The sequence below is a fragment of the Bicyclus anynana genome, chromosome 25, assembly GCF_947172395.1.
Source record: "Bicyclus anynana chromosome 25, ilBicAnyn1.1, whole genome shotgun sequence".
Lineage (NCBI taxonomy): Eukaryota > Metazoa > Arthropoda > Insecta > Lepidoptera > Nymphalidae > Bicyclus > Bicyclus anynana.
In genome coordinates this window covers 3,915,892-3,937,006 of record NC_069107.1, presented here as the reverse complement: position 1 = coordinate 3,937,006, position 21,115 = coordinate 3,915,892, and the positions used below count along the sequence as shown (strand labels likewise).

Below are 21,115 nucleotides of genomic sequence, written 5' to 3'. Positions count from 1 at the left end.
GTATTAGGAAGAATTAGGCATAGATTTTGCTATTAGGTATGAAGTGACAAAGTGCGATTAGGGAAGGAATAAAATGGAACAGGCTCACTCTTTTGCTGGCAAAACCCACGCAGATTCCTGTAGATTCTCCTTCTTCGCTTTCTTCGTCCGTAATTAGGCTGATGTTGTAGGTTGCGCTCGAATCCGTAGATTGCAGTAAGTCCTGTCACGGTCGCCACTTTATGTGCGTTCGCACATAAGAAAATACTATACTATTTTTCTTGAACTGGTTTATTTTGTTTTCCACAAATTCGTAACATTAAATATGACAATAAATATAATACTTTTACTAATTTACTAATTCTTCATAAATGTTTTAAGGTGTACACGTTGTAAAGATTGTTCGTTTTCTTTGTTCGCGTTTTTTCGCGTTGAAAGTCGACGTGTATTCTATCTGACGTGTTGGGAGTTACAGCGCCCTCTTGTGTCCTCTCCGTACACCAGTTCGCGAATATGAATTAAGCGCGCGAACAGGTATGAATCCATTTGTGATTTAAAAGAAGTCTTGTGACATCAAAATTCGTTTACCAAAAAATCGTTGCATAGCAACCACTCGCAGATAGATGATGTTTTATCATAATGATTTTGTTTTCTTAAATTTCGAAATTACTCGTATGCGTGCCTTTCTATACATTTTATCACTAAAAGCTAAGCAAACTTAAAACCATAGTAGGGGAGCCGAAGAGGAAATTTTTGCAGTTACTCGAGCGCGGCAGTTGAACACAAGAAACCTAGCACGTTGTAGAGTACCTACACCAAGTATGTATTTAATATTGGTGAGTACGTTAAGGCAACCAAAAAAAAATAAAGTAGCTATAAAAATATTCATCCAGCACATCAGATAAGGATAAAATGTATTAGTTGATAGCTAAAAGATGTGGATTTCGAAAATCTAACGATTTAACCGTAATGTGAGGGAATGGGAGGGTTCCAAAATTACAAAATAAACCTCATAGATTTCAATATCCAAACCACAAGCGCGGTTAATTTTTTACTTATTTTAAAGGAAATATTGTCACAAATAATCGCTAATATTTTGTGATAATTCCAGTAAGTCTGCAGTTTTTATTCCCACCGCTGAAAGCGAAAAAAGTATATTATAGCCATTTATATTTCCTATCATCTGATGTACTAAAACTAATCAGATTCCATGACGCTTTAGTGACTGCAAATTTAGAATCCCGGGCTCTTCGACTATTAGAAAGTTCACCTTCTTGAAAATCGGTTGAAAATAAGCAGTTTCCTACTCGAAAACACGTTTCAGTTTTCTTTGCACTCATTAAGCTACGGGCAACAATGGCCCACACTCGGGCTAATGAGCTGTTTGTTTAATTTAGCTTATATCAAGAACCTCTCAACATGTTTAAGCTCAGCCTAAGGGTCATTGCACACTAGGCGGCCATGACCACGACCAGTGTCCACAACGACTAGGTTAATTGAAGAAACCATATTTAAATCGCACTGGCCAAAACGGTCAACTAGCCACAGACGGGGCTGGCACAACTGGTCATTTCGACCAAGCTACGTATGGATCTGAGACGGCGAATGCGACCCGATAAGCAAGTATTACATAAAACAACCTACGTATATACTAATTTTAATTAATTGATACTACTAAAGATTAACTTGTAAACTATTTTACGAGTCTCTTGGTCTAACACACTGGCCCAATGCCGATTGGCAGACTTCACATACATAGAGAATTAAGAAAATTCTCTGGTATGCAGGTTTTTGCACAATGTTTTTCCTTCACCGTTTGAGACAAGTGATATTTAATTTCTTAAAATGCACATAACTGAAAAGTTTGAGATGCATGTTTCGGACGGGATTCAAACCTACGCCCTCCAAAACGAAAGTCGAGGTCATATCACGTTCTCTCATAAAACTAATGTTAATTTAAATTAATTTTTTTTTGTGTTTTGTTTTTGGTCTTTTGCTCGCTTATTAGCTTGCCATGTCTACTTTCATAGGATTGTGCAGTCTTGGGTGTATTTTTGAAATGTAGTGAAATTTTGAACTAGTGGACATAAACAATAAATGAATTTCATGGGCACAAGGCAACTGTAGTAGTCCGACAAATTGGATGCTTCACGACCAGACGTGATTGTAGCGGAAATGGCGATCTGGCTGCAGCCCAACCGAAGCTGACCACGACCATCGACTAATTATGTTTGTGGCCGCTTAGTAGACGAGAAGCCTATGATGCATGTTACCTTTTTTAAGTCGCCTGAAAACATATGTTTACGACTTACGTATTCTAGGCAACCTTGGCCGAGCGAGCAATTTATTTCTACCGAAACTGACACATTCAATATAAAATCATGGCCATATCTTTCAATATACTCGTATTCGTGTTATGTAACGTCAATTGCTTGAAGGTTACGAGGAATTAATTGCTAGCGGTCTATGATACGGTTCCAATTGTCAAGTTCATCTTACTTTAGCATATGTATAGAACTTAGTTGGTATGAAAGGAGGAATATCGATGATGTTTTAACCGATTAAAAAAAAGGAGTTTTGCTCGTGACCCTAGCCGTATGTATATACTTTACATGAAATTATCTCCATCAGTAGTGATTTTTTCTTTTTTTGGCATTATTTGGGATTCAAAATAAAAAAAAAACAAGCAGGCGCCCATTGAGAATAACAAAACAACAGGATTTCTTGCAACTTTGCATTCCACTATGTTACATTCCGCTTAAATCTTCAAATTTTCGAAACACACTCTTTTTAGTTAGTTGCTAACCTATTTTTAACCGACTTCAAAAAAAGGAGGAGGTTCTCAATTGAAGTGTATGTTTTATTTTTTAGCTTAATCTAACGTTCTTTTTGAGTATTTTTACCCGACTGCAAGAAGGGTTATGTTTTTCGCGCGTATTTTGTGTGTATGTATGTGATATTCTTGATTACCTCATATCTTCCAAACCGCTGAACGAATTTACGTTATTAAGATATTGTTAAATTCGTTAACCCAAGTGTTTTTAGATAGATGAAGTTAAAAAAACCTACACGACAACTGTGAGACGCTTTAGGCTCGTTTGAAAAAAACTTTTTTGATATGGGTTCCAAATTCACGGGCTCATAAAGAAAATTTTATGGCCATATTAAAAAAAATATACAATTAGAAGAACGTTATTTATTAATCGTTATACAAAATACGCGAGGCATAGACTAGGTGCGAGACGGAGAGCTATTCTGAAACTATGTTTTGCATAATTCGTAATTTCTTTCTCTTTCTATAGTATCGTGTTAAACAGAGAGAAATAGAGATAAACTCGAACTTGGGAATTGTACAAAACAACGTTATAGAATAGCCGTCCAGGTAAGGCAGTCGCGTTTTTTTTAATTATTACTTTTTTAATAGATTTTGTTTCATGTTCTAAACATTTTGAACCAACATCACATGTTCTAAACATTTACCACCAAGTTCCAAATATGTTGACCTGTTATAACTGAACGTGCGTTTGCGTGTCACCTTGACACGATTTGATTGAGCTGATTTTGATAAAAATTGTTAGGTAAAATTTTATTTTATTACTTTAATTATAAATGATTTAATAATTTTATTTAATGACAAAGATTAAATGGGCTTTTTTTCTTTTTAAACATATGACCGCTTAGTATATTCTTAGGTCAAGTGGTCTTCTGGATATAATCTGCTTTACAGAGTCACTCACTCTTCACTTCAGAATCTAAATTAATACAGAAATAATCCAATCAATAGAGCATTTTCCCTCGACTTCCTTTAAAAATCAGCTCCGATTTAGATGATTCTTTTTTGTTAAATTCGTTTTTTTATATTTTACCCATTAATGTATTTTTTATAAAAAATATATCAAAGTCAGAGCTGTTTAGGACATCCGGAATATGCTTGATTTATGTTTTCATTGACTGGCCTATAAACACTGTTTTATAATTAACTGGCGGTCGCCTGCGACATCGTCCGCGTGGGATTCAGTTTTTCAAAAATCCCGCGAGAACCATAGATTTTCCGGGATGACAATTAGCCTATGTGTTAATCCAGAGTAAAATCTATTTCCATTCCATATTTCAGCCAAATCGCTTCAGTAGCTGCAGAGTAAAAGAGCAAACATACTTACACACGAACTTTCGCCTTAATAATATTAGTGGGATGAATCCTTTACACTTTTATAGGATTTTTCTTTAAGCATAGGTTTTTTACATAAGACGCATGTGATAAGATTATGGCACGTTTTGTTCGTTTGTTTGTTAACGCTAATATCCAAAATTCCTAAACTTGTTTTCATATTGTTTTTATAGTGGGCTATCATTGAAGTTACAATGTTGAAAATTAACAGGGACTTACATGAAAATAAATTAAAATCAGTGTTATGTAGAAAATGTAAAAAACTGGTTTACTTTTCCCATGGATCCCATCCCATTTTAGGGGAAGGTATGCCATAATAACATTACCATATCTTAGTGGTAAGCATTTGGATGGATGAAACGAAGCGTTACTTGGGCATCGGCAGTATGTCAATCACGTAAGGGTACCAACCCTTAGCGGCCATTTTAAGTGTTTTTTTTTTAAATATTCACCCCCTGAGTAATTCCTCTGTGATATACTGGATAACACATAAAAGAGAGCTGAATAACAGAGCAGCTTTTAAAAGTAAGTCAAGTACTAAGTACTTTAATGCACAAAGCAGAAAATGTTTTTTATTTTCATACTACTGGCCGTGAACAAACGGGTGGTCAACCTTATTTTAAATAATATATTTATAATTAGCTTTTATAATAATATAAGGACGGTGTGTACATAAAGACATTATGAAACTATGAGATATTTAATGGCCTCCGTGGCGCAGTGGTATACACGGTGGATTTACAAGACGGAGGTCCTGGTTTCGAACCCCGGCTGGGTCGATTGAGGTTTCGGCCGTGGGTTACTTCCAATTTCGATAAATATAAAATAACATGGCAAATACCTTTTTTTTATTAAAAAAATCTGTAATAAGACTTCACCCGCGTAAAAACCTCAGTTAAGGCAAATATTCTTTTACTTAAAAAAAACCTAGCAAATATCCGCGACTTCACCCGCGATTTAACTTTTTTTTACAAGTTAGCCCTTGACTACAAACTCACCCGATGGTAAGTGATGATGCAGTCTAAGATAGAAGCGGGCTAACTTGTTAGGAGGAGGATGAAAATCCACACCCCTTTCGGTTTCTACACGGCATCGTACCGGAACGCTGTAGTGGTAGAAGGGTGGTAACTAAATTAAGAATATCTCAATCTGCCCAGCCGGGGATCGAACCCAGGACCTCCGTCTTGTAAATCCACCGCGCATATCACTGCGCTACGGAGGCCGTCAACTTTAAATAATGCCGATACTTACATCAATAATCGTCATAACTCAACCAATTTACACAAAATCATAACAAACTATATACTTAAACCTTCCTCGCAAATCACTATCTATTGGCGAAAATTGCATAAAAAAGTTTGTGTGTAAGTATGTTTGTTCCTCTTTTAAGCTGCGGCTACTGAAGCAATTTGGCTGAAATTTGAAATGGAAATAGATTTTACTCTGGATTAACACATAGGCTACTTTTCATCCCGGAAAAATCCATTGTTCCTGCGGGATTTGTGAAAAACTGAATTCCACGCTGACAAAGTCGCGTGCGTCCGCTAGTTTTATAATACGTATAAAAATTGACCCGAGATGGAAATCGAATCCAAGGCCTGTCTGTTGAAAACCAAAGCATTATTAACCGACAGAGAGTTTAACTCCACTTGGCTAAGGTTAAAAATCAAATAGAAATCAAAAGGCCGACACAACCTTGGAACAATCGATATCAAGTACATACTAGTATTTAGCATATTATATTAGTCTACCTCGTACGTTGCAGGTAATACAGACAGGTAGGGATGCCAGAGGTCAAATGGTAATCACTTCGTGTATTATCGAGTATATTCGAGCTGCCTGAAATACCTCACTATTTATTCGGGCTTGTATACCTTAGTATCTAGTGCATGTTTTTTAGAGTACAAGTTTTGAAATTATTTACAACTAACGACGTAAAAGAGTGTTATTAGTTTCATCGCTATGTATGTATGTCTTATCATTTCTTATCATGATTTTTTTTTGTTTTTTTTTTTTTTTTTTTTTAATTTTTTTAATTTTTTTAATTTTTTTATGATAAGAAATAAAAAGGAAAAATGGACAAAGAACGTTACTGAACGGTACCCTCGAGATGGAAAAAGGAAGAAAGGACGACAAAAAATAAGATGAGAGGACGATATCAGAAAAGTAGCTGGAACAACATGGCAAAGAAAAGCTGCAAACAGAGATACATGGAAAAGCCTAGGGGAGGCCTATGCCAAAAGGCAAATTGATGATTCTGATACCGATGTCGAAGAGTAGAATAAATTGATTTATAAAATAACTATATAAAATAATATTAATAACTTCAAAATTAAATGCATGAAATAAGTATTAATTACATTATGGGTATTACTTTGCTGAATTATAAATTATGATGATGATTATAATGAAATGTAAAAATGTAAAATACTAATAATAATTATGAAATGTATCTTATTATCAGTAATAAAGGCTATTTGTATTTGTATTTGTATGTATGTATGTATAAGTGGCACCGTAGGATTAAAACTCGTGAGCAAATAAACATGCAATTCTTTTAATTAAACCTGTTTTATACAAATCAGTATAACTTGTAAGCCTACAAGTTATGCTTTTGGTTAAATAAACCAAATCTTATACGTAAAATTCGTCTGGGTTAAATTATTGTAGGGTTGAAATTTTGAAAATCCTTTCTTTTATTTATTAATAAATGATTATACAGCTTATACATACAGAAGAGCGTAGATCTTCCTCCTTTTTGAATTGGTTAAAAAAAGTAAAAATCACTAGGTTTACTTCAAGGACTTAAATGTAAGTTAGTAGTTAAATGTAAGTTAGTCAATCAGTTTATCCATTTTTATCGATAAAAGACGCCTGTGACTCCGTTTGTGCAAAATATTTTTTTTTTTTTTTCAGTTTGTGCTTTACATAGATAATAAGAAATATTGTTATTTACTAATTTTTAGGTTTAGGTATACACAATTAACATACTTATAAGAGAATTTTACTAACAAAATGAGTCTTGGTTACTTTAAATAAATGAATTATTATATTATTATTATTATTAAATCCGATATTTATGTAACGAGACTATAATGTTTCTCTAGACTTTGCTTTTATCTGTGCTGCATGAAATACACTAAATCTATATTAAAATTATGAAGCTCAAAAGTTTGTTTGTTTGGTCGAACGCGCTAATCTCGTGAACTATTGGTCCGATTTGAAAAATTCTTTGAGTGTTAGATAGCCCATTTATCGGGGAAGGCTATAGACTATTATCCCGGTATTCTTACGGGAACGGGAACTATGTGGGTGAAACCGTGTGACGTCAGCTCTTAAATATAATGCGAACAGATGGACGTCCAGGCAAAGATTAATTAAAAAAAGTGATTTTTGTGTTTGGCTTCTCTGTTTAAAAAATACAGCTTTTGTAATTTTATACAAACCACAAATATTCAATTCTATTTGACAATAGAAAATGACGAATGAAGTTTTTCTTACGAAAAAACTAAATCTCAAAGCATAAAATCTCTACACCGTAATAATGCTACGCCGTAGAGCCACGTAGCTTGTAGCACGTCTACGGATCACGTAACCGCCAAGTGTTATGTAAAACCCTCATGATAGTAGAACCTAATCCACTAATAGTCTGAAGTACTGACTCATAACGTGAAAGGAGATTGCTTCTTATAATTTGATTGGTAATCGATCGAATAATTTTACATTACACGATTGCTGATAAGCTCGCTATACGACACGATATGTCGTGAGCGTAAATGAACCTTTTTTATGCTTTCAATTTATTATGTGAGAACAAAACCACATGAAGTTATCGATTGTAATGGAAATGAAACTTTATTTTTACGCCACTGTATTTCTCTAAATAAATATAAAACAAAGTAAAGTTAGATACACCCTTTATAACTCCAAAATGGTTGTTTGAATTTGAATGAAATTTGCCACATTGATATATTATTTTCTGTAATTGTACATAGTATTTTTATCCTGATATGAAACCAAGGTGGAATGCGTGTATGTATATAAACTTAATAAAGTTGTGGTACTAAAATAACTTTTTTTTTATTCTTAACAAGTTAGCCCTTGACTACAATCTCACCTGATGGTAAGTAATGATGCAGTCTAAGATGGAAGCGGGCTATCTTGTTAGGAGGAGGGCGTAAATCCACAACCCTTTCGGTTTCCACACGACATCATACCGGAACGCTAAATCGCTTGGCGGTACGTCTTTTTCGGTAGGGTGGCCACGGCCAAAGCCTCCCACCAGCCAGTCGGCCCAGCCGGGGATCGAACCCAGGACCTCCGTCTCGTAATTCCAGTGCGCATACCACTGCGCCACGGAGGTCGTACTAGTTACTACGTACGACTAAAATTAAAAACCACGAAATTTGTAATTTTGATATTTTTATTAAAGCAATGATCATTGTGGCTTTTATAAATGAAAGTTCAAAGTTAATTGCCAACTAAGTTAATTTTACAATTCATAACTTGCTTGTTTGATCTACAATTTTGTTGAGCACAAGTAAAATTTAGTTTAATTTTGAACTTTGTTGAGTTAAGGCTATATATATAGTCTTAATACCATAATTATTTGACTAAACAGGCTATAATAAGTTAGTAGACCAAACATCAAATACTTTTAATTTGAATAAAACAACTAAAAATTGAATTGAGACGATAAATGAAAAGCAACAGAATAAAAAAAAACAATGTATGTTCCTGTGAGTGTGTGTGTGTGTATAAACTAAAAGAACGTCAGAAAATAATTATTGTTAGATTATTCACCTATGTAACATCAAAACATTAAAACTTGTTTACAAAAAAACACGTTGTTTAACAAATACTTACGGTTAGAGGACAATTTATAAACATGTTTCTGTTTTGCTGACCCTTCTTCAGTTTGACACACATACGCGCCTGTCTGTACACTTAGAAATACAACAACTTTATACTAATATTATAATGCTGAAGAGTTTGTTTGTTTGATTGAACGCACTAATCTCAGGAACTACTGATCCGATTTTAAAAATTCTTTCAGTGTTAGATAGCCCATTTATCGAGGAAGGCTATAGGCTATATATTATCCCCATATTCCTACCGGAACGGAAACCATGCGGGTGAAACTGCGCGGTGTCAGCTAGTATCTAATAATCACGCTATAATAAAATCTTAATATATCAATGCGAAAAGTTTCATTCATCACGAAATCTCGAAAACCGCTTGACGTACAAAGATGAAATTTGGCAGGGAGGTAGTTTATAGATAATAGACGTCTAAGAATGGATTTTATGACAGGGCCGGATTAAGGAGGTCTAAAGGTTGACGAAGTCACGTGCGGTCGCTAATACAAGTATATTAAACTCTACGGTAATCTAAATCGGATATTGTATAAGGTACATCACTATGATATAATTTTAAAAAAGCTAAAGATGTTTCTTCTAGGTAAAAGAAAAAAAGACGACTTTGTATAAACAGATTTCAAAAGCCTTTGAATGCGCCTTGAAATGGGAGAGAATTTCCTCTAATTAGGAAAAATAGGTATAAACTACTGAATATCGGCCTCATTGATAAAGATGAAGGAACCTACTTTAGATTTTTAGGTAAGTTGTTCATGTAACGGAAAGAAGGAAAAAAGTGTGGGAAGTCGTTTGATAAAGAAGATTTCTGATATTATTCTTTCTTCTTTGAGCCCATATTCACAGAAGAGTTTTTTAACGGACGTTAAAAAAGCGTTTAATATTATAAAGCTGAAGAGTTTGTTTGTTTGATTGATTGAACGCGCTAATCTCTGGAATTATTGATCCAATTTGAAAAATGCTTTCAGTGTTAAATAGCCCATTTATCAAGGAAGACTATAGGCTATATATTATCTCCATATTCCTACGGGAACAGGAACCACGCGGGTAAAATCGTGCGGCATCAGCTAGTATAGTATAAAGTTAGATGAAGGTCTGGGCGGGGCACATAGTTCGAAGAGCCGATGGACGTTGGGGTCCCAAGGTGCTTGAATGGCGACCCCGCACTAGTTAACGCAGGGTTGGTCAGCCCACCAGGTGGGCTGATGACATCAAGCGAGTCGCAGGGACTCGCTGGATGCAGATGGCTCAATATCGTGATGTTTGGAAGTCCCTACAAAAGGCCTATGTCCTGCAGTGGACGTCCATCGGCTGATATGATGATGATGATGATCTAAACTAATATTATAAAGCTGAAGCTGGTTCCTTTGCTTGAATTCGCTAATTTCAGGAACTACTTGTCCGATTTGAAAAATTCTTTCAGTATTAAATAGCCAATTTATCGAGGAAGGCCATAAATGATATATTATCTCCGTATTCTTACGGGAACGGGAACTACTCGGGTGAAACCGCGCGAAGTCAGCTAGTGAAATATAAAGACAAACCAGGCTTAAATTGTAATAGGCCACAGTTATTATTCATGAGCTTATTCGTCGGACGTCTCGCAGTTCCAACAAGCGGAATTACAGCAGTTATAAGCTGGTCAAGTACTTTTTTCTATTTGTTTTAGTTGACTAATTTTATGCCGTTGGTTTTTCAAACTTTCAAACATTCCCAACTTTGAAAACAGTGCTGCATTTATGTTTTACATTTCCATAAAGAGTTTTGAGTGTAAATTAAAAAAAAATATAATTCCAATAAATATCAGAATTTATTTTGCTGTTCCCACAATTTTACCGTGTGCTAATTGTGGCACACAGATCCGAAAAAAAGTTTTAAAATTTAAACTATTACTATGGTTTTTAAAAAACTTATAGTTAATATTGAATTTCGTTGATTATTGAAGTTAACAAACCTAAAAAACAATCGCGACGAATATAGAACCTCATATAGTTCCTATAGTTCCTTTTTTGAACTATGTTAAAATACAAAACTAAAATCATTCAAACCAATCTTCAAACTGCAACTTTGTTTTCAGTAAAAACATCGTTTTTATAACCCACTATAAGCATTAACAGAGATACAATTTGTATACAATAAAAAAGTGGGTTGAATACAAAAACAAATACTGTCATGAATACTACCGCTGTAAGGGTCAGGGGTAGGGTTGTAGGGTGTATGGGGTGCTACAATACACAGCCTTGGGTGAACGATTTAACCTGAAAGGAAGACTGGGGCCAAACAATGAAGCCTTCATTTTTCAAAGCTACAGATATTTTATATAGGTTTCACGTTTTATGATAAATTGTCTTAAGTTAAATTTGTTTCTGCAAAAATTGTTACTATATAAACGCTAGAACGATTTGTCGTGAAACTATTATTTATGTTGTGCACGTAAAAGTAATTCTTCTGTCTGCTTGATAAAAAATAATATAGCATGAATATAATGCTTTATTAAACATTGTTTTTCTGTCTATAATTATTAATGTACAAAATAGGTTCGCGCTTCACTACGATCTCACTTTATCGTAAGTAGAAACTTAGTGGTACTTGCCTAGAAGATGCCTATTATACCCATAACCATTCGCTGCCCGCGAGTTTTTTTATCGAAAAGCCCGTCTGCGTTGAAGAAGCCGACAGTCAGGGAATGCGGTTTTAATCTACCGTTGTGAGCCATTTAAAAAATCTTTATATTCCTCTATCGCGTGGAGCATGATACTGTGCTCGCCTATTGCCCTTAGTTTACTTTAAATTTTTTTACATGTCACGTAATGGATACGATGGGCGACCGGTCGTCCATTTAGGAGTCAAGTGGATATAGACACCTAGGTTGTAAGAATTAAGAAACACAGATATTTATAGTAGTTTCCTCAATCACGAGGACGACTGACGAGGTAGAGTTATCCGACAAAAAAATCCGATACCCACACAAACAAAGTCATGAATGTGTCTTAGTAAAAAGTATATTAAATAGTAACATTCCAAAACTAAGCTAAGTAAAAACGAATTATAAATGTAAGTGAATTCTTTTATAACCAAGATATAGCAAATATTATTTTATAAAAATATATAACATATAAGAATTAATATCTTAATATATAAATGCCATACAAAGATGATATTTGATAGGTAGGTAGATTATGGTAATTAGGTGTCCGAAAAGAGCGGATTTTACGATTTTTTCGCCGTTAGAAAGCTCTATCTTTACCAAGTAGACATAATCTATACTAATATTATGAAGCTGAATTTGTTTGTTTGATTGAACGTGCTAATCTCAGAACCTACTGGTCCGATTAGAAAAATTCTTTCACCGTGATTATATAGCCCATTTATTAAGAAAGGATATATATTATCCCCGTATTCTTACGGGAACGGGAACCACGCGCTTAAAACCGCGCGGCGTCAGCTAGTCCCCTTATATCCACCGGTACGGGAACTACGCAGGTGAAACTGCGAGGATTTGCTAGTCAACGTTATGTATGTTTAATAATGACAAGTCATTTCATCAGGGATATTCTTTACAAGTTCTCGTCTACAACCTCATCTTATGGTAAGTGATGATGAAATCTAAGATTGAAGCGGGCTAACTAGTTAGGAGGAGGATGAAAATCCACACACCTTTCTATTTCTACACATCGTACCGGAACGCTAAATCGCTTGGCGGTACGCCTTTGCCGGTAGGGTGGTAACTAGCCACGGCCGAAGCCAATCATCAATAAGAACGACATAAAGTATTAACAATACTTGCTGTTAATTGTTTAACACAACATAGAATGGGAATATATAAATACTTTTCCATTTCATTATTTAACACACCAATGGGAATATTAATACTTTTCCATTTTCATTTCCGTGGTCATTTTTGCATGTATTTTTAATCTGTTATGACGAGTGCCTCTTCAAATTTAACCTATCGTGATAACTCGATATTTTAATTTACGATTCAGGCTTATATTATGAGAGCTCTCGGATTACGACCGATTTATTCTGCTAATGAAATTTTGATTCGGCACTCCGTTCCCGCCATATCGCGTGTGTTCCCGCGCTTTTTACGTTAGACGGATTGTTTTTTTTTATTATTCATCAAGACCAAGGCAAAGGTACTCGACTGTTCTCCTAATAAATTTTATAAATTGTATTTTTATAGTAAATATACAATGCTCATTATATTTTTAATTATTGTATTGTTGAAATTAATTACAAATATTTAATGATGTTTCGTAATAATCTTAAGCCTTAAAATTACTTACTTAAAATCAGAATTGAAGTATTTGTAATATTGAAAATTAAGAATATTCGTAATCCATCAATCCATCATGTTACATAATCCAAATCCATTGCAAAGTTTGTCTGTCCATTTATATAACTCCGTAGGTAGGATTTACATGATGCATTATACTATCAATATTTAGAAGTTATAAAGTACCTATGTTAACATCTTTACAACTAGGTCATATTATATTCACCCCTCAACAGCCTGTACCACACAGGCACCATCCAAGCCACATTGTAAAAAAAAATGCGTTCACAGCACTTTAAAAAAAATATACAAATATAAAAGAAATGTCTAAGGAGGTGGGAGAATTACTTAAAAAAATTCGAAAATCGCCCGCGCGTTCCATAGCGCGCCATACGTGCGAGCGACACGAGGGACGCGAAGCTACTAGCGTAGTAGACCTGGAAAGGCTTTAGCTGTCCCTCGGCACCCCGTAAACCCCTCACACCCCTTTAAGTCCTCTGCCCAGGCCAACTCTCAACTCACAAAACAACGTATACATCAAAATCAATCCAATGTAAAATACACTTTATTACAAAGGAATAAGGTTCAATTTTGTTAATGAACACTATTTGATTTTCCAGCTGTAAGTTTGTGTGCCGGAAAAGCGAATACGCGCGGCCACACTCACAAGTCACCGTTACTGTAGTATATTTCGCTGTATGAATTTTGAGTCTTAATCCTTAAGCAGAAGATTCATTTTTGTTTGTCAAGTTTTGTACGGTTGAAAACGACTGCAAATGTGTGCAGCGAACACAAATGTCCGAATTCGATTACGTTATAATTGTTATGAAGCGTGCCGTAACAATAGCTCTTATACACTTAATTTTAAGGGTCATTTTCGTGAATCAACGGCCAGTTTTCCGAATGTACTGTTTGCTTTCCACGGTTCATATTAGGTAGTACTGAGCTCGGTTTTAACTGCAACTGAAAATGGACTTTCGCTTGATAATCATAGAATTGTTTTTCCCATGGGTATTTACAATAAGAAAAATCGAAATTTAACACCGAGGGACGTTTATTAATGTGAACGTAGATTTTGTCAAATGAGTATCGTAAGAAGTGCAGTTTATATGACAAATAGATATGTATTACTTTTAAAACTTTTTTGTACTCCCATTTCGTAATCAACTTAATATAAAATGTCAAATCACATCACAAAGCTATTCATTCCTACAGGTCGTTTGGTAATGTTCATTACCACACGAGTGCTACAATTTTATTTTTTTTTAATTTTTATATAGTTATTTTAATAATTATCTACAAAAAATCAGGCTTCCATAAAATAGACAAAACCAGGAGACCAGGCCGATACAAATACAATTTACATTTTTCTTTTATTTTATCATGGTGGTTATGTTAGCCATTACACATAATTGGCTATAGTAGCACTCGTGCTGTCTATTCTGCAATTCGGCTTCGCTTCATTGTACAAAAAGACTCGTGCTACAAAGGCCTCCATTATATGACGTAGTCAATCAACTAAATAAAAAAAAACTAAAAAAATTACGGAGTCAGAAATGTGTTTGTTGCAAATCAAATTAGGGGGTGAAATTGGGGAAGAATAACCGAATGTCTGCAAATATACTTGAGTGGGGTCACAAATGAAAGCGCACTGAATATTGATGACTTGATCGAGAGTGTAATTAAAAATTTCATGACATCCGGGGGTTTACCAAATTTTCAATTTTATGTTAATCTAGCAGACACCATGCGGTTTCACACGCGTGGTTCTCGTTCCCGTAGGAGTAAGGGGATAATATATAGCCGATAGCCTTCCTCGATAAATGGGCTATCTAACACTGAAAGAATTTTTTAAATCGGATTAGTAGTTCCTGAGACTAGCGCGTTCAATAGATATTATAGATAATAATTATGTTAAATAATAAAATTATAACGATTGTTAATTTTTCTTTTATAGCAGGCTATACTGGAGAATAGCTAAAATTGCAAGCATAGTCGCAGACATTACACTAGTATCTATAAAATATCAAATATCAGACCCTTGAAGGAGAAATAAAATGCTTTATGTTTTATCCGAGCTGGGGATAGCTTTTCAGGTATGACCTAAGAATTTCGCTGCTTTAATTTATTCAAAAGGAAGTACGCTTTGAGAGGGTAGTACTCACAGACATTTCTTTATTAAATGACTAGCAGACGCCTCGCGGTTTCACCCGTTTAGTTCCCGTTTCCTTAGGAAGATAAAATATAGCCTATGTCACTCATAAATAACGTGGCTTTCTATTAGTAAATAATAATCTTATTATTAAACAATATTAGATGTTATTATCAGATTATTTATGTTTATATTCCGGTTCCGGTCTTTAACGTGTAAACACCACTGTGATTTAGTCCGAAACAAAACGCCTATTTTAAAATATTTAAACGTGCACTTTGATACCATCACTGCTAAGAACAAAAACAACACAGCTCCGGAAGACGTACAACAAATAACTTTCAGATATTAACCAAGATTTACCAAGAAAAGTGAAGCGGAAAGTTTACTTCATAAATTGAGGTTAGAATATAACTTGTCATTTAACTCGAACGTCAATTTGAATTAGAAGTTTAACATATCTGTCATCGGACACGTCAGTTTGTTACGTTGGTATCGACGCCAGTGTTGTCAGAACAAAAAATATTTTTACCTACAATATTTTTACGTTCCTTTTCACGAAACTGTACGCAGCAATATGGAAGAACAATTTCAAATGCTGTTCGATAAAATGAAATTAGAAATGCAGAAACAGACGGCTGACTTAAAAGAATCTCTTACGCAAAACTATAGGGATTATATGGATGAAAAACTTAATCCAGTCATTGAAGAAAACCAACAATTGAAACAAAAAATTACCAATCTAGAGAAAGAGATAGAATACTTGAAAAGAGACAAGAAAAGTAACAACATAATTATTTTTGGGTTGGATGAGACAGAAAAGTCAACAACGGAGTTATTTAAGAGTGTCCAGGAGACCTTTCAAGGGGATTTGAATATAAATGTAGAAGAAAATGAAGTGAACAAACTGTACCGCTTAGGAAAAAATAAAGTCGAGATCAAACCAAGGCCAGTGCTGTGTTCTTTTACAAACGGATGGAAAAAAGGCGAAATTATGAAATGTAAAAGGAGTTTTAAGAAAATCCATGTATCAGAGGATTACTCGAAGGAAGTTCTAGAGAAAAGGAAAGCTTTGCAACCACAACTGCTAGAAGAGAGGAAAAAGGGAAACACAGCTTTTTTAAAATACGATAGGCTAATAGTCAAGGAACCCACTACTGATAAAAGGAAGAGGGAAGCAACTACTTCACCACAGTCACCATCTAAAACACACCCCCGAAAACAACAAATGTTAAGCTCTATTAAAACTAATAGAAAAAATGCCTTCGATGTACTGAGACCTCGATCAAACTCTTTGACCAACAACATACACAAAAATCAATAGCAATCAACAAATGGGAAACGGGAAAACCGAACAATCTGTACAAACCAACAATCAGAAAAAATACAATCTCCCCCAAGCCGACTGGTCCTCGTGGGGGAAAAAGACCACAACCCTCCAACAAAACAGTTCAAGAAGCAGAAAAAAACAAGAATGTATATTGCAGCCCTTAATGTACTCACTTTAAAAAATGAAGAAAATCTTACCGAATTAATGTATGCCTTGGAAAAAATTAAATGGGACATCGTCGGTTTAAGCGAAGTAAGGCGAATGGGTGAAAGAATTGTCACATATCCAGAATTTATACTTTACCATTTAGGGACAACTCCAGGGCATCATGGGGTTGGCTTTATTGTTAAGAAACACCTTGCGAATTATATAGAAGGATTTATTGGAACATCAGAGCGCATAGCATTGATGAATTTGAAGATACCAGGGTACAAAGATTCGTGGTCTGTAATACAAATATATTCGCCTACAGAACAGTCTGATTTGGAAACCATAGACAAATTCTACCTTGACCTACATAGAACTATTCAAAATTATGCCCATAAAAACCTAATAGTAATGGGTGACTTTAATGGTCAAATTGGAGCAAGACGCCCCGGAGAAAACACAATAATTGGACCGTACACGTATAGTAGCAAAACCAGAAGTAGGAATGGGGAAAAAATCACAAATTTTGCGCTGGAGAATAATCTAATCATTTTAAATTCTAAATACAAGAAAAACAAGAAAAAAATGTGGACCTGGACTTCGCCAGACGGCAAAATAAAAAATGAAATTGATTTCTTTATGACTAACAGGAACAACTATTTCATCGACTTCAACGTCATCAGCCAATTCAACTTCAATACAAATCATAGACTAATCAGAGCCGAACTAAAAACAATCCAACCAAGAAAACCAAGACCTAGACAAGGACCAAGAAACAGTAAACTTAGCAAACTTCAAATGGACCAACTAGCAAGGACTCTCAGAGACAAATTTACAGATTTCAAAGAAAGCACAATTCACCTAGGAACACAGGATAAATACAACTGGATAGAGAATACCATTAAAGCTGCAACACATCACGCTACAAATACAAGAGTTGAACCGAGAAAATGGCTTACATCTACCTCTTTAAAATTACTAGAACAAAGAAACCATTTAATCAACACAAAAAGTGAAAAGGACAGAAGAAGACGTTTAGCAGAAATCAGTAGAAATATTAAAGAAAGTATAAGAGCGGATAGGAAAAGAAATAGAATGGAAACTATTGAAAAGTACATAATGAAAACAGGTGGTGTCAAAAAAGCCTATAAAGAATTAATCAACTCAAAGGACTGGATCGTTAAAATGAAAAGAGGATGTGGAAAATGGAATCATCACAGAGCAGATATTTTAGGGATTGCTACATCTTACTACAAAAAAATATATGAATGCAACATCTCACAGGACGAAAGTGATCTAACAGAGACCTCAGACATCCCTAACATTCTTTACGATGAAGTAGAAAAAGCCATCATTAGTCAAAGGAGGGACAAAGCACCAGGGCCTGATGGTATTACTAACGAAATTCTAATAGAAAACAAGGACTGCATGACACCTATCCTTATAGAAATGTTTAATGAGATCATGATCACCGAAACTATTCCACAGCAATGGACAGTGTCTAACATCATCCTTTTGTATAAGAAAGGGGACAAACATGAAATCGCAAATTACCGCCCTATTAGCCTTATGTCCAACATATATAAGATTTTCGCTAAGATTTTATTAAAGCGAATTGAAAAAACATTAGACGAACAACAACCCATTGAACAGGCGGGTTTTCGTAAAGACTATTCGGTGATCGACCATATACACGTAGTACGCCAAGTCTTAGAAAAGTATGATGAATATCAGCGTACATACTACATTGCATTCGTCGATTACAGCAAAGCATTCGATTCCTTGTTTCATGCAAACATATGGGAGACCCTAAAGCAACAAGGAATTGAACATAAATATATTCGTTTAATAAAAAATGTATATAATCAAAGTACTGCGAAAATACAACTGGAAAAAAAAGGCGAACAGATAAGAGTAGAAAAAGGTGTCAGACAAGGTGACCCTCTTTCTCCAAAACTATTCTCCGCTGTACTAGAATCGATATTTAGACGTCTCCATTGGGAAAATTTAGGAATTAATATCAACGGTACCTCACTAACGCATTTGAGATTTGCAGACGATGTAGTGTTATTTGCTAATACATCAGAAGACATAACAAGAATGATTACCGAACTGGCAAATGAAAGTGAGAAAGTAGGGTTGAATTTGAATCCAGAGAAAACAAGAGTAGTAACTAATGGAGAGAAAACCACTATAATCTCAGGGAAAACGGAAATCGATTACACAGATGAACACATATACCTAGGACAGCTAATGACCCAAAAAGATTCTGTAGGCAAAGAAGTAGAAAGAAGAATAACCAACGGCTGGAAGAGATACTGGAGTTTTAAGGAAATCATGAAAGATAGAACGCTTCATATAAACATGAAAAGTAAACTTTTTGATACATGTGTACTACCTGTCCTTATGTATGGCAGCCAAACTTGGGCGTTAACAAAACATACACTAAGCAAACTCGCGACCTGCCAACATGCAATGGAAAGGAGCATGTTAAATATAAAAAAGTCAGACAGAGTGAAAAAATTTGTCATAAGAAACAAAACCAAAACCATAGATATAACAAACAAAATCAAAAGGCTCAAATGGCGGTGGGCAGGGCACACAATAAGAGGAAAAGACAAATGGAGCAAATTTGTGACACAATGGTACCCCAGAGAAGGAAAAAGAAGAAGAGGTAGACCACAAAAAAGATGGGACGACGACATCAGACAAGTAGCAGGCGTGACGTGGAATAGAGTGGCTGAAGATAGACAGGAATGGAAGAGGTTGGAGGAGGCCTTTGCCGATTGGCAAACAGATTTCCAAAAAATAACCAAGAAACAGCTACTACACTCATAAATCTTTCGTTTATGTTTTTAGTTTGTAAAAATTAATAATCTGAATAAAAGGCTATTATTATTATTATTATTATTATTATATGTTTATATTGCCTGGAAGAGATTACTATTCACTATTAGTGATAAGGTCGCCTTTTGCCTATAGAATTAATGTTATCTTTTCTATTAAAAGATATGCATATCTTTTAAACATAAAAACGAAACCAATTTCTAATACATATTTCAGTTATTTTAATTTTAACACAAAATTACTAAACCGATTTTTATGAAAATAAAATTGGACCAATCTGGAAGAATGCTCTATATGACGAAGTTATGAGGTAACAATCATTAAAAAAATCATACGCGTCGAATTGAAACCCTTTTTTTGAAGTCGCTTAATTTTATTTTAAATAGGTTCACTATATCCAGAGATTACTCCGTATAACCTCAGAAACTTTAAAATACTATATTGGCTATTTTGCAGTACTATTCTAAAATATTTTTAGTGGTGAGTACGATAAGCCATCCGGTTCCGGTCATCACCATGTATATACATACATCTGTACGCCTAGCATGCGACTAAAAACATATCTCGTGCAGAGAAATAGACAAAAAGTCGATCAATGGCAATAGAGTAGTACCAGTCCCATCTCTTTCCCAACGCTAAGAGAGAGATAGCCATCATTTCGACGACCTCCGTGGCGCAGTGGTAAGCGCGGTGGATTTACAAGACGGAGGTCCTGGGTTCGATCCCCGGCTGGGCCGATTGTGGTTTTCTTAATTGGTCCAGGTCTGGCTGGTGGGAGGCTTTGGCCGTGGCTAGTTACCACCCTACCGACAAAGACGTACCGCCAAGCGATTTAGCGTTCCGGTACGATGTCGTGTATAAACCGAAGGGGTGTGGATATTCATCCTCTTCTTAACAAGTTAGCCCGCTTCCAACTTAGATTGCATCGTCACTTACCATCAGGTGCGATTGCAGTCAAGGGCTAACTTGTAAAGAATAAAAAAAAATATATCTCTCGTGCAGAGAAATAGACAAAATTCGATCAATGGCAGTAAAGTAGTCTCAGTCTCATTTCTTTCCCAACGCTAAGAGAGAGATAGCCACATAGCTATATTGGTTAAAATCAATCATCAATCGTCATGTAAAGGTCTCTAATTACCAAAGGCATACGTGATACTCGTAATCCTTATGTGCTAAGTAATTTCACTGGTACTATCCCTTGCGACACCACTATACTGTTTGGCTAACAAAACATTTAAAGAAATAGGTATACTAACAGTAGCCTGTCAAGATATATATAACAGTATAGTATATGTAAGACAAAATATTAATTTGTACAAACGAAAAGGAGATTTAAACC

The 21,115-nt window shown here is 35.1% G+C and overlaps 2 protein-coding genes across 3 annotated transcripts in view; one reads left to right on the top strand and one right to left on the bottom strand.

Moving 5' to 3' along the window:
- Positions 1–13,715, bottom strand: part of LOC112050383 (uncharacterized) — a 249,693-nt gene extending 235,978 nt beyond the window's left edge. For both annotated transcript variants that reach the window (XM_052889361.1, XM_052889362.1), the window contains exon 1: positions 13,649–13,715. The gene's annotated coding sequence lies outside the window, so the exon portion shown is untranslated. The remainder of the gene's footprint in view (positions 1–13,648) is intronic.
- Positions 13,716–15,824: 2,109 nt separating this feature from the next.
- On the top strand, positions 15,825–16,784 carry LOC112046552 (uncharacterized). Its single transcript, XM_024083217.2, has one exon. It carries the CDS (start codon positions 16,030–16,032, stop codon positions 16,774–16,776), a length of 747 nt encoding a protein of 248 aa, XP_023938985.2. The 5' UTR covers positions 15,825–16,029; the 3' UTR covers positions 16,777–16,784.
- The last annotated feature ends 4,331 nt before the right edge of the window (positions 16,785–21,115 follow it).

Excerpts from the sequence above, each read along its gene's own strand:
- LOC112046552 (XM_024083217.2), top strand. The coding sequence starts at position 16,030 with ATGGAAGAACAATTTCAAATGCTGTTCGATAAAATGAAATTAGAAATG.